A 15,167-nucleotide genomic window follows, 5' to 3' on the forward strand; every position below is an offset into this window, starting at 1 on the left:
TTAGCATATGGTATTGAAATCAAATTGTGCAGTTGTTCACTTTTTCCACATATCTGAAGTTAAGAGAAGCTTGACCTGTGGTGCTTAGGCTGAAATCGAAGGCTTTTCGGTAATTTGTAGAAAATTAAGAGTTCATTCTTACAAGCACGCATATGCATATGAGCCGTGCTTGAATTACCCACCTAAAGAACTTGAATTCAAGAGAAGTCACATTTCGCTTCCAAGCAGGGATTCAAATGAAAAAAAGAAGCACTTAAAGAGAATGTAGAGGAGCCTTTTTAGGAATTACAGATTCTAGTGATGTTTACTCCAAACTTCAGCGCTGCCATGAATAGGCTGCTAAATAGAAGCCTGTGCTTCATTCCAGCTCTCACTCAGAGCCAGATATGAGGCCAGCCAAGCTTTTGCCCACATCCTTACGCAGGAAACTTAAGTTGCGCTGACACTAAGCGTACGGAACGCATTGGAGCTCTTGTTGAGAAAGCCACATGTGTGAGCCAGCGCAGAGTAGCCAAGAGTGCAAGCTGTTGGCCAGCTGACGGGCTGAATTCAGACATCATAATGATCCCATCCAATTTAACAGCGCTACATGTGGGATTCATGTGTGAGGGTATTAAAATGCTGTTTCTACCCATCCGCTTTTCACTGTGCCCACTTCCACCCCAAAAAAGGAGGAGGGGATTGCAGTGGGGTTGAAAGGAAATCAATATAAAACGCTGCTCTTTTGTGTAATGCAAGTTAGGCCTCTCTGAGAATGTTTCTCACCTCATTTAAAAGAAATATGCAGCCATTTGTGCTTTTGGAGAGACTGTGAGCATTTTATTAGAATTCTGACCTTATGTGGAAAATATGTCACAGGTAAAAAAAAAAAAAAGAAAAAAACTTTATTAATGAAGAAAAATGCAACAATGGGGGTTTTAGGAGAGATCCCTGCAAGGAAGCACAGGCTCCAAGTGAACAGTAATGCATTCCAGAGGCCTAAAAACCCACAACAAGGAGATTTTTGGCTATTTTGCACACTTGTAGAATGGATTTACACACCAGCAGCACAGACTGTTGGGTCATCCTTACCTCTCTGTATCTGTAGCTGTTAGTGACAACACATTGCTTGTTTTCCAAGAGTCTATGTTATGATTGGCTTGCTGTCTTGGTGCTGTTGCATACAGGAAGCTTGCTATCCCCACCGGCGCTGTCTGCTTCGCACCTCTCGCTTCTCATAGGAACTGCGTGCTCCCAAAAGCCACTCATCTACTAAATGAGTTTCCTTCTGCCCCTGCCTGGTGCGCTTCGCTCCCTGGAATGCTGCTGTTTAATTGGCCAGCCTTCGTTTTTTTTTTTTTTTCCTTTTCCTCCGAACAACCCTCCGTGTCTTTGGAGAGCCGTAAAGTAGTCAGACTCTTGAGTGGAGGTCAAGAGGGCGAACAGTGTCGATGTGAGTGTGTTTGAGTGCGTGTAAAGATTTTACGAAAAGAGAAAGACATGGGATTGTTCAGCAGAATCAAACAGTTTTAAAAGAGAATAAACCTATTTTTAAATGCATGTGTTTATAGTTTTTGTTGGTATGTGTGTGTGTTGGACTGAAGCCTAGATGGACCCCCATCTCGGCCTCTCCCACCTTCCTTGCTCTGCCTTTGAACCCTATCAGAAAATTAATTGGCAAACCATGGTGTTGGGTTCCGGACTGCGGCCCAGGTGGCTAATGAGGTTGCCAGATCTGGAGCCACTGATTGATGACAGCAGGGTCCTTCGATGAGCAGAACCTCACTCCGTCCTCCTCATCGCCCCCATTTTTTATTGGGCCTGGATCTCAGACCAAGTCTGGTAATGCAATGAGAGACGAGGTCAATAAGACGTCAATAAGAGTTTTTATCTATCATAAAAAACAGGCCATGGGAAAGAGATAAGAGCAAGTAAGAGAAGTTAGCCCTGTGATTATATTTACTCTGTGTGTTAAATGTCTGCTTTTAGGCACAAGGCCTAAAAGCAGACAGTTAAAAAATAAAAAGTTAGACAAGGGAAGAGAATATTTTATAGTTTCTTGTGTTTTTCTTCTGTCAGACATGGCCAAACAGTAAAATCTCCTCTACATTCACTTAAAGTTTTTAACCTTTCAGAGTTCACTGATTTAATGACAGGATCACTTTAAAGAATCCTACAGTAAAACATTACATTTGCATTTGACTATGTACTATATGTATAAATAGTTTGTTCAATCCCACATGCATTTTAACAGTGAGCCATTTAAACTGTGATTACCTTTCAAATGTCTTTCAACATCAAAAAGTAAATAACAAGTTCCAGAATTCTTAAATCAATTGAGGGATACAATCAATAAGATGTGGCTCTGTGGTGTAGAGGGGAACACACATATCGAATCCGGTTTGATTCCAGGAGGAGAGATGGACTCATGTATTCCTAGTGCCAGTCCCAAGCCCTGGATAAATGGGAGGGTTGCCTCAGGGAGTGCATCCAGCATAAAATCTGTGCCAAATTAAGCATGCAGATCCATTCCCTGTGGTTTCCCCTTGAGAAATAAGGGAGCAGCTATTTTCTTACACATGCAATTATATGCATTATAATACTGTAATTGAAACCAGTTAATGAAATAAACAGTTATAAATAAATATTGTTCATATTAACAAATGCAAGTTCACTATCTGTTCAATAGATTTGGAAACGTTAAAAACCAAAACAGTGATCTGATCGACTTGAAATTCTTTAGTTTTACAAAAATATTTGTCTGAAGACTGCTTTACTGCCAAAGAGAGGTTGAATCTGTAAAACATGGAGGAGCTTTATACCACAACGGCCAACTAACACATCATTCTCCAGCTGATTTTACCATGAAGCACCGCTGCGTACATACAGTTTATTTCAACACAGCTTATTCACTTAGGCAGTAAATGTGTCAATACGCATATAAAAACCAGCTTAATGCAGCACTTCTACCCTATAAGCCTTTCCATTGTTCCAAGGGGATCAAAAAGCATCACACAAACATCAGGCATAGCTGAAAGAGTCTCTTTTAGCTTAGCTCTTAACCAACTGTAACCGGAGCCCTCGCTTCATCTCGCTGAGCAGCAGTAGCTTTTTGATGTTGCTTTTGCTTTTTTGGCAGAAGACACAGAGTGAGACAGTTGTCTGATCTCCTATTGTCCCCAGCACAAATGTAAACGTCAAGCTCTGTCGTCAGCCTCATTCACAGGTCATAGTGCATTCAGTCCCCGTCTCTGATTCCAAAGCCTCTCGCTATAGTGATCGCATGTGTTATGGCGCTTGTACTTGTCCGATGTAATAGATGATCTATTAGTTGCATTTATAGACGAACACTATACCCCCCAAAAGTTCAAAGAGGAAGCGCAAGTCTCTCGTGAATATCACCACTCAGCTCTTGTGTTTCTTCGTATTTTTTTCTGACTCGTTTGACCTTTAATCGTAAAAAAGGCCATTTAGGTTTATCAGCTTTCCAAAAATCTATTATTCCGTGTCATTTATGCTTATAAAGGGGTCCTCTGTGTTGTTCAGCAACGTTGCCTTCGTCCAAGAAAACCTGTTCCTTCTGTCTACACTGCTAGACATTTTCTCTTAACATAAAATCTTAGTGGTAAAGCAACAACATTAAGGTCCTGATAAGATGGGTGGATTTCTCATTAGCATGCTCAAAGCTTGTTTGTTTGTGAAGGTCAGTGAGATGTAATCCCTTCAATTCAGTGTTTTCCCACTTGTGCTTTATTTGGTGTCACTATCTTGATCTGTGATCTTCTTCATGGCCTTTTTGAAATCACAAGACTCCACTTTATGGACTGTCTCTGTGGAAAAAGGCCATGTTAGGGGTTTCATTCATGCTAGACAAGCAGATATTTTGTCCTAGAGACATGGCATGCTAACATGTAATAAACAATCTAATTTCCTAGTAGATAGATTTGCTTTGATGCCTGATGGTCTTCCTCCTGTATCTGAAGAACTTAAATTTCAATCATGGTTCAGCACAACAAATCAAACTGTTTTTATAAATCCTCACTTGCAAGTAATGAGTTTGGGTTTACTAGGAACCCAACAAGGAAAAATCATATTGGAGTGAAATAGATGACTCTATCCCAACTTGTTGTTTGGTGTTATCGCATTCTTTTTAACCTCAGGGTCCCAATGCTCTTGTGACGTACACGATCATCAGTGGGGCAGATGACAGCTTCCGTATCGACCCTGAATCCGGAGATCTCATCGCCACCAAGAAACTAGACCGGGAGAGACGTTCAAAATATTCCCTCCTGGTGCGTGCAGACGATGGAAAGCAGTCATCTGACATGACGCTGAACATCACCGTCAAGGACGTGAACGACCACACGCCAAAGTTCTCCCGTGCAACGTACTCATTTGATATCCCTGAAGACATGGTGCCCGGTAAGATGTCTTTAAAGATTCAAGATTGCAAAGGCAGACAAGCAATGTTTGATCTCATTCAAAAGCCCTTCAGACTAGACTTCTCTGTTAAGCTCATCAGTTACAAATTATTGGGGGTAAATTCTTTGTAGTATTTTTTTTTCCTGTGCATCTTCCTTCAGGGGGAAATCATGAGTTTAATGGGTCAAAGTGACAGTAACTGATATTTGATTTATATGGAAATCTATCAGCAACAAGCAGGATTTACTACAGTACTGACAGTTCTCTGGCCTCGCGTCCTCACTCCTTTCTCCACTTAACTCTCAAGAAAAAGACGCATAACTTTGGTAATCAAAGATTAATGAGGGTGTCATTTAGAAATGTTTCATGTAAAGCTCTAATAAAACACTTAATGATTAGCTGTGTGCTTAGCCTCAGCTGTAAGCTGAAAACATCAGCGACTGCTTTTAGTCCAAAGCAGAACAGGCCAAGACATTAAAAAATCATCAGTTATTTTAGCAACTGGCGCAGCAATAACTGAGTCACTGGTATTAATAAACCTCTCTCTAACCCCCTGCAGTTAGTTTTTTTTCGAAAGGGCCATAAAGAACTTCTCGCCTCTGTGTTACAACTCGTGTCTCACAGGCTCCATCGTGGCAGCAATCCTGGCCAGCGACTCTGACTCAGGGGTGAATGGAGAGGTCACCTACTCGCTGGAGGAAGACGACGAGGACGAGACGTTTCTCCTGAACCCCGTGACGGGATTTTTCAACGTGACACGTCTGCTAGACTACGAGACTCAGCAGTACTATATTCTGACAGCGAAGGCTCAGGATGGTGGGGGGCAGGCCAGCACAGTCAGAGTGTACTTCAATGTGTTGGATGTAAATGACAACGCGCCTGTTTTTAACACTACCGCGTACAGCACGTCTGTCTCTGAGATTTTGCCGCCTGGATCCAGTATCATCACCGTGGGAGCCACTGATGCTGATGATGGTATGTATATATAAGAATTTACATAGGATATGGTAATGTGCTAACACCTGACTAGTACTTTTGAGCTCATCCAACCACAGGACCAGCATATCAGTCTGAGCAGGTTCACATGAGCACAAATGTGAATGAGTCTGGAGATGTTATGATGAGCACTGCAGTATGTTGCCAGCGTGACTGATTTGGTAGTGGGTCCGTGAAGGTGCCCTTCAGACCTCCACATGCTAGCCAACAGTACCCTGACTTTTGTTAGGTAGTAGGACAAAGTCCCAGTGTCAGACATTATACTGGTGCAGTGGGTTCCTCCTGGTGCAGGATAATATCTGGTGGCCAGAGTATCTAGGCAATGGTGAAGGATGATGAAGGCATTGATCCCAGTGACTGGCCCTCACGTTCCCCAGACCTGAATCCAACAAGCACCTGAGGACACATTACTGAGCAACATTATGACAGAACTTGGATGAACCTGCGATTTCAATATTTAACCTTGACTTTGGCTGTGATTTTGAGTCTAGGTCTCAAAGGGTTGATGATTTTTTTCTCCCCTGATTGTTGGTATGTCGTTCAATATTTGGAAAAAAATGATAAGATTTACATCAGTAAAGATTCTTTCGTTTGTCAAATCAAGGTGTGATTTAAGTATTAATTTTACATATACTTGTATATATAGTGGAGTGTATATATAAACACATACGCTGCTCACGTCATTGTGTGTAACCATATTAAATATGACAAAAGGGCAGGGATACCTCAGTAGGTAGAGTGGTGGTCCCCTTCTAAAATAAGCAATGTGGAATTTTCCCATGCTTTGATATATAGTGTTTATAATTATATATATTTTTTTCATTTCTTGTAAGCTTAGTTTCGTATTAAACATCACTTATCAGACAAAATGAGAAATACTAGTGCAGCTGTGGCACTGATTTCACTCTATGCAACAGTTCAGATGACTTAAAACTGATATGCCACTAAATGTTTTGCTACATTTGGAACTATTTGGCACTTGTTGAAGATAAATATGTCTGAAGATGAGCCTTTTTTAACTGTACTTGAAAACACAGTCGTCAAGTTAAGTCCTGGAAGTATTCCGGTGATGTCAGTGTACTCATAAACGCTGCTCAGTGGGCATGTTTAAAGCAGTAATGTACTCTCATCGTATAAATCAAGTGTGAGCTAGCCTTAGTAGATTAATTTAACAGAGGCCTGTCACTTTGTTATGACAGCTGGTTACACAGAAGCTCTCAAGCCTACATTTTATTTTTCGTTTTTATTTTGAGTCGCACATAATTGATTTGATGAAATACAACATCTTCACCATGTGATTAAGCGGCTGGAGTTATTTCTGCGTTTCAGGTGGTGGGTTTCATGTCTGTGAAGAAGCGTGTGGTATTTGAACGGCCACCGCTACTCTCCTCTGCTGTAATTATCGCTTCACCCGGGCCTAATGTGGTTATTGTGACCTACATTCCTGGGAAATATGCTGCCTAGTTCTCAACCAAAGTCTGGCTTCTTTCTCCACTGTCCACATAATCTGACCACGTCGTCCTCTCAGATATATAGCTGCCGCTCTGCACTGTCAAAACAAAACACCGCCATTGTTAGCGCTTCCTAAGCCCTGACCCCTGACCCCCAGACTTTGGCTCTAGACAGCGTAGCCAAAACTCAGATAGAAGTAGCACTCAAGCTTTTGATAAGAGATTACTTGTAAACTGTAAATGCACACAAGAGTGTGGGAAGGTGGCGGCGTTTTCCGCATGAATACCCTGTTGAGTTGAATTACAGATGCTCAATTTAAGCTTGTTTTAACCCCCACTTCCAGGGCGGTTGTACAGATTAGGCCAGATTTCAAGGTTGGATAGTTTAGTGCATCCATCCATTCATTCACAGACATTGTAGTTATGTCGCTTAAAATAAATATTTCAGTTCAGAGGGATTTTCCAAAACTATCAGTTGAGGAAGTGGTTACAGTGGTATTTCTTTCTGATAGCAATCTGTCATTTTACATGAATAGATTGTCTACTCGGATGATAAGAGTAGCACAGAGCTGTTGCACATGCACAATTTGTGGAAATGGAAGTTGATAATGTATATAAGTGCCTAATTCAAAAACATGGAGAATATCTAACAGTTATATCTAGAACAATGGATGTCAGTCAGAGTTATCAGTATTTGACCTCCACCATGCTGTCCTTTCTGTTCAAGGCCACATCAAATAATTTCATTTAAACTCAATTTAAAAAATCAGAGTGTAAAATGAGGTCTTTTAATTTGAAAGAAGTAACTGCATGGAAGATGATATTTAGGTATTTTCAGTTATCATATTGGTTTGGTGCAGAAAATCTAACAGATTAATCTAACTTTCACCTTCCTGATATTGTTTTTATCTTCTAAAGACCTGCATCTTGCCATGTTTTTCAGGCCAGAATGCACAGCTCCTCTACAAAATCGCATCTGGGGATCCCCAGGGCCACTTTGTCATCACCAAAGATGGGGTCCTCCAAACTAAGAAGTCTTTGGACAGGGAAACCCAGTCTTTCTATAACCTGGTAGTCACAGTAAATGACCTAGCCCCACCTCCCATTACCCGCTTCACCAGCACTGCCCAAGTGTCGATCATTCTTCTGGATGTCAATGACTGCCCACCGACCTTCACTTCTCAGAAGATGACTTACATCCAGGAGAACACTCCAGTGGACACAGTCGTGTTCACGACCCAAGCCACAGATGCTGACAGTGGGCCCAACAGCTACGTGGAGTACTCCCTCAGAGGCCCGTTCGGTAACAAGTTCAGCATTGGTACAATAGACGGAGATGTCCGGTTGATTGGGGAACTTGATAGAGAGGAGCTTTCCAACTACACGCTCACAGTCGTAGCTACAGATAAGGGCGAACCGCCTCTCTCTTCGACAATGGATGTGACTATGGTGGTTTTGGACGTCAACGACAATACCCCGAGCTTCTCGCAGAATATCTATGACATCGAGATCGAGGAGAACATCTTGACGGGGACCGATGTCATCCAGGTGTTTGCTAGCGATGCTGACGAAGGCACCAATGGGCAGATCCGTTTCTCTATCTCTGGGGGAAACACCAACTCTGATTTCCGGATCGATTCTGTCACGGGGGTGATCTCAGTGGCCAAACAGCTGGACCGAGAGGCGCGTTCATCCTATTCATTGGTGGTCCAAGCTGCAGACCGTAGCAGCAGCCCCAGGGTGGACCGAGCAACAGTCAACATTGTTTTACTGGATGTTAATGACTGCTCACCTGTTTTTGAGCTCTCTCCTTACACTGTCAATGTTCAAGAGAACCTTGAGAACCTACCGAAAAACATTCTGCAGGTTAGTTTTTGGGCTTTATTTATTTTCATATGCCAAGACATTAAGTGAAATTCACAGAAAGGTCTTCCAGGGTGAAAAAAGGTTCTAACAAGCTTAATGCCTCAACCAAATTCGTAGTAGTTAAACTAACTTAATAAGTGCAGGTGTGTGAGTGCTATTAGGGCACTAAACCACTAAGTTTGGTGATCTTATTTTGCTAAATGCTGCAGCAAATACTTGGGTGAAATGATAAAGAAATGATATACAACTATCATTTGTTCTGCTCAATTAGGGCTTTATAGGATTTCAGCGAAATATGAAACTCAGCTAAATTGCATGACGAGATGATTAACATTCTAACCACCCTGATGACTAAATGAGCCATACATAAAAAATGGACTGGAAACGCAGATTTCCAGTGACAGAGTAAATTGCACTTTCACTCGTGTACCCAGTGAGGAAATGAGGATACAGTTATGGGCCCAGGCGCAGTGGGTTTACCCACAAAATGTAGCTATACCTAACTGATACATGCACAGGAAAGCCCACAATGCATCTGGGCACACCAGTGAGTAGTTGCAGCAAAGTACGATTGGCAAATAGTTTTATACTTTAGAAACCATTAAATAGATGTCTGTCTGCAATTCCCACAGCAGCCCACAGTGTGTGACTCTGGTTTTCTTCTTGGTGGATTCCCTTTGAAAGTCTGATTCGACAAAGTGAATAAGTAATGATCTTCCTTCCCTCAGCAATTACCTTCATGGTGCCGCTGAACACCGTGAAGGTAATTAAGCCTCAACTGTGAGATTCAGTGAGGTCCGTGGTTATGCTGGGTTACTTGCAGACAGGGTTAAATTGATGCAGCTTTGTAAATCAAGCTCCCTGGGATTAGAAAAAAAGGAAAATTGAAGTTTGTTAACAGATTATTTTTGATTTTAAGAATATAAGATCTTTTAAACCATGTAAAACGGTCTATTTGCTCAACACACTGAAATGTCAAGATTATTTATACAGACCAAGAAACTTTTATCTGTGCGTACACACAAAACCTGTACCTGAACCTAATTTTACAGAACTTACAGAAATAGATAACTTTTACCATTATCCTGTACAAGACATATAGGTTGAGAGGAATTATTCATCACTAACCTCATTCAGTTAATTTAGCTGCATATAAATCTCAGTCAACATGTTTTATTGCTTTTCGTTCATAAGAAGAAGGTGTTGTATCTTCTTTTAAAAGGGACACTGTTTTACTTTAAGTATTTATATTTTACAGTTGTATTTTTCTTTCATTTGCATTCTGATAATGTGCCCAAAGCCTGGAATAAGAAGTTATTTAATAGATTTAATTATGTGGTTAAAATGAACTCGTCTCATAAAGCTGCAAAATTGAAAAGTTAACACATAATAAAACACATACTAAACACATAATGAAAAATTAACAATAATTACAATCTTTTCTTACATAAAAGAAGAAATATCAAATTAAAATAAAAATGTTACAAAATAAAAAAGTGTGTTTACTGAAGTAAAAGAGTATTATTAGTAAAGTTTAGTTCAAAATACTGACTAATGAGGCTCTCTGTGTGTTGTATCATTACTAATAGAGTAAGTTTAATGATCCAAATGCAATTACAGACTTATTTTAAATTCATTGACTGCCATATACTGACTAATCTGTTAGCATATGGCTCATCTTTTTCCCCTTCTGCACCTCACGTTTACATATCTTATATAAATCCTACATTTAAGATGTTTCAGCCTGCCCACAGACCACTGTCTCTGCAAGCTACTTCACAACCCACCCTATCAATTTCATGTCTGTTTTGTCTCAGTTCTTACTTAGTTCAATTTTATCTAATGTTCTCATGATAGTAGTAACAGCAAATCAAATCTAAAAAACAAATGTAGTAAAAAGCATCATGCGATTTCTCACCGTAATTGGAATTATGGCTGGAATTTGTATAAAAAACGAACACAAACTTAAATTACTTTAGAATGATCCATTTTGTACTTTTCACCTTTTGCTTTTTGTATTTTTTTTTACATTTTTTCTGTTTGTTGTAAATAAACATATTTTTTCATGATTTCCAGGTTATTGCTAGAGACGATGACCAAGGTGCAAATGGTCAGCTAAGCTACATGCTCAGCGGCGGGAACGATGAAGGCGCGTTCACCCTGTCCTCCAGCGGTCAGCTGAGCCTGACCGAGACGCTTGACCGGGAAGTGCAAGAGAAATACATCCTTCTGATCACAGCCACCGACTCAGGTATGACTGCATTAAAGGTTTCGAGCCGCGAAGGCAGCCGATAGCATCTTGAAATGTTTGGCGCTTTTTAAGCAAAAGATTATTTTATGCAGGCTCAGCCGCCTTATGTTTCAGTATTCCAGAATCAATTGTTTACATCTGAACTCATTCCACGTGTAACGTGTTCAAGTTATCATCCATGATCTGGTTTATCTAGTGAGCTCTAAGTATTGCATATGTCCCTATATGGACATTGTTGAATTTAAGCAAAGCACAGGCAATATTTTGTAATCAGCCTGCAAAACACAGCTGAAAAAGAATATTGTCATGAAGTAACAGCAATGTCAACAAACAGCATTTTGATTTCATAGTCTGCTCCGAGGTCTTTTTGTGTGGCACAATAACCCAAACAATCTGGAGTTTTTAGCTTGCAAACTAGTGGGTGTTTTTTTTTTTTTTTTTTTGACCTAATCCACAGAAGTCTTTTCAGCGGGTTCAATTGAATAGCATCCTCTGTTTATTTGGATACTGCGGTAGAGCTTGTTATAGCCAGATAAAAGGTTAACTTGTTATTGCATAGAGGCCAGTTAATGTGCAGTTAAAGCAGTACATGCATATCCCCGTTGCAGCCAAATCACATGGTATCCCAGTTAAATATATGTTTCCCTGAGCTCCTCTGGTGCGGCCGTCATGGTCTCAGGGTGGTTCCGTTTCATTCCTGGATTGACCATGTGACCGTTCATAATGCTGTGTATTTTTGACTTTATGCAGAGACTTTGGTGAGAATTGGCTCGGTGTTGCCTGGAGTATCTTGTTTTGAAAAACACTTAAGCAGTATATTCATTACCTCATCATTTAATCATTGGAATATTAGAATATTTATTATAAAATTGTCTATAAATCAAGTAAAATCAAGTCCCTGCTCAAACATCTTTTTTTTTTGTTTTTGTTTTTTTTTGTTTTGTCAAAGTAAGCTGTTGTGAGATCTGTGCCACATGGAAAAAGTTGCTTAACAAAGTGAACATGCTAATTAAGATTTGATCTCATTTGTACCCTTCACGCTGCGTCCATATTTAAAACCCTGACAACAATTCCAAAATATTTTGACAGGACATCTCAGTACAATGCCAAGGCAGAAAGAGGGATTTGGGGTAGAATATCTAAATATCAAAAACACCATAATCATAGTACAGTCCAAATTACCCAGCAGCATTTTCTCACATTTTTGAGGCCTCAGTCAGTGGAGGGAAATGTTTCTCCCAGGCGCTATCTGTCAGGAAATGTTTGAAGGTGGATGGGGCAGACATGTCTCCAAGTCTGCCGTCTAACGTGACCCATTTGCAACCGCACGCATTCATCTTTACATGTTAAAGCCCGCTTTTGTCTGTCGTAACATAAAGAACATAGAGAAAAATAAATCCAGAGGATTTCTTATGCAAAGGCGTCCTATTCTTTCAGAAAACGTCTCGATTGTCTGCTTGCTGAAAAACTGGTGTCATGGTTGTTATGTAAAATCCAAGGGAAAATCTCCCTGCAGCCATTGTGCCCTAAAAACTTGATTATGACTAAGAGAAACTGCTACATCCCAAACTTCTTCTTTCTTTCTAACTCAGCTTTTTTCTTTATACATTCTATAAATAGATCCTAGTCTTTTTCTACACGGATTTCTAGAGCTGTGTCCCTGTGCATTTTTGATTTAGTGGTCCCTTGTCATGTGAACTCATTAAGAGAACTCCTGTATTCTCCCTCTGTTGTGCTAACGGCGAAATCTGTCATGAAATGGTTGGAAACAAAGGCGCCCACTGGGTGCTTCTCATAATGTGTTCTGGCTCGTGAGAAGAACACAATTTGGTAAACTTCTGCAATTATTTGAAAGTCTGTGCTCAGCCCCCACAACTTGTGGCATCCATACAAGCTGCGTAAAGGTGTTTTACAAGGCATCATGTAGAGAGGAAATCTGACACAGAATATTTCTTCTCCTTTTTTTAAGTCTCCCTTCCTTGTTTATGGGAATTTGTTTTGTTTCTGCATTTTTGAGTTTACTAGTTGTGCAGATACATGAAGATATTTGGGGTTTGGAGTACGCATACCCGGACTGTTGTTTTTACTCAGCCAACATCTGGGATCAGCTGCAGGCAAGTCAGATTTTCAAGCCACTGCTTAGTAATGTACAAGTTTTGCCTGCTCGGAAGAATGCACAACAGTGAGATCTCCCACAGAGTCGCAAATGCTTTTGCAAAACAATGTTGCTGTTATGGCTTTAAGTAGGCATCTGTGGTTGTGGAGAACATATTTTCATGCACACGGCAGTTTGTCGGGTTTGAGGTGATCTGATCAGCTTTAAAGTTAACCCTAATGCTTTTGATTAATATAATCTATTTTCTTATATTGTTTTTCCTGAATCCATGAATTTTTGAGACAGTAATATAGCCAAAAGCTTCTTTTTTCATACAGTCGTTTCTTGCTGTCTGCCTTGCTTTGTTAATCTCTTGGATCTTTTTAAAAGTAGGTATTCCCACTTGAACTTCCTCTTTTTCAATGTTTTTGGAAACCCTTTCAACTAATAAAAGTTATAAAAACTGACCTAATTTGATTTAAATTAGCGATTAACTGATTTGTTGCGTGCTTATGCTTGTGTCTGCAGATTAGTAGACACGCAATGATTATTTGTTCATACATATGTTTTTTTGTGCATTTGTGTGTTGCCTTCGAGTTTGTGCAAGTCTGCGTGTGGTGGTGAGAGCATCCTCGGGGCGCATTGACATGCAGAGCGTTTGACCACATTTATTAAAGAGAAGGCACAGTAAATCCCTTGGCCCATGCCTATTATGGCGGATACGAGCGCATAGAAATCCCATGTCTTTCACATCCCTCCAGCACATCGCTCCATAGTGCCGCACTGTTTGTATATGGTCTTTTGGCTGGTGGGTGAGGGGAGAGTTTTGGGGGGCTAAACGACCGCTTAGCAGATAAAGAATTTTAATGACCATGCCTATTTAAAAGCAGAATCCTTTATGCTCTTAAATGGCTCCCATGAATCTGGCGTGTAAACCCTTCCGTATTCTTGAGTTTTCTTTCCCCTGGACTTGTTTGGTTGAATAATGATCTGTCAATCTCCAGCCTGTCGTCAGGTTTTGAGCAAAAAACAACAGAGAAAATTTAATGCCAGCATATATCCATCAGTCTTTGTCATATTAGGCAAACATGGACGGAGCAAACAAAGTCCTGCTCGTACGCTGATAACGTGGTGTTAAAACGTGGCCGAGACATCGCTAGATCACTGTCCAACACTTGCCATAAAAAATCTTTAATAGGGTCCATTTCTGATGGTTTCACCCAGTCTGCAGTCTAGTGGCAACAAAGCACTTGGCCAAATAAAATATCAGGTTCCTCAAATGAACTTTAACAGAGCAGTAACATTCTGGATAAGCTCTTAAAAAACTCTGCAGTAACAATGTGGTCTTGCAGAGTTTTTTCCTATCGCCTGTTTTCTCTTTTCCACTCTCTGGTACACACTAACATTTGCAGGATCTGAATGTTTGTGTAAATAGCTTTGGTAAGTTGTGGAGGAGGGAGAAGGCGTGTATTAAAAAGGTGGTGTGGGCTGAATGATTGGTGCTTCGGCCTGGCAAGATCCACTTTTTAATGATGTTTATTCACCGAGGAGCCTGGCTACCACATCACTTTCTCACAAAAATAAACCCATCAGAACTATATGTGGCCATTGCTAACGCACTTTTTTTTTGCTTACTGAAAATCTGTGTAATATGTATGTGAATATAAGTGCATGCTTTCGCTCTTAAACACTTTTCCAAAGTCATATTTCAGCTTTATGTGGCCCATGTATGAACATTATAGAGTTGTGTTATGAGCAAGTTATTCTGGCAGTATAAGTTTTCCACCTCTCACACTATGTTATGATCTGCTGGTATTGCTGTGTCACCATAAAATGGAAAGCAGTCACTGAATGGTGCACAGACCCAGTGCTAGATTGGGATTTCCAAATATTCTTCAACACAGCAAATAAAAGCACCACAGTAATAAAAACACAAAAGGCAAATCACTTCATTAAATTTCACCACGGGCCCTAAACTATGAAAAAAAGCTCCGCTCTGTGTCTGTCGATAGGGTTTTTGTTTTTTTTTTGCATGCTTGCAAACCGCCAACCCGTATCTGTAACATATGTGGAAGAAATTATGCAAAAGCATTCAGACGCAGCACTC

At 40.4% G+C, this 15,167-nt stretch overlaps 1 protein-coding gene across 1 annotated transcript in view; it reads left to right on the plus strand.

The window, feature by feature from the left end:
• The window catches only part of fat4 (FAT atypical cadherin 4), a 105,682-nt gene that overhangs the window by 57,976 nt on the left and 32,539 nt on the right, over window positions 1–15,167 (plus strand). Inside the window, exons 3-6 of the mRNA XM_004571123.2 lie at window positions 4,140–4,401; window positions 5,026–5,376; window positions 7,792–8,714; window positions 10,791–10,965. Of these exons, the coding sequence (XP_004571180.2) occupies window positions 4,140–4,401; window positions 5,026–5,376; window positions 7,792–8,714; window positions 10,791–10,965 (1,711 nt within the window). The remainder of the gene's footprint in view (window positions 1–4,139; window positions 4,402–5,025; window positions 5,377–7,791; window positions 8,715–10,790; window positions 10,966–15,167) is intronic.

Source organism: Maylandia zebra, linkage group LG2 (genome assembly GCF_041146795.1).
Source record: "Maylandia zebra isolate NMK-2024a linkage group LG2, Mzebra_GT3a, whole genome shotgun sequence".
In the NCBI taxonomy this organism is placed as follows: Eukaryota; Metazoa; Chordata; class Actinopteri; order Cichliformes; family Cichlidae; genus Maylandia; species Maylandia zebra.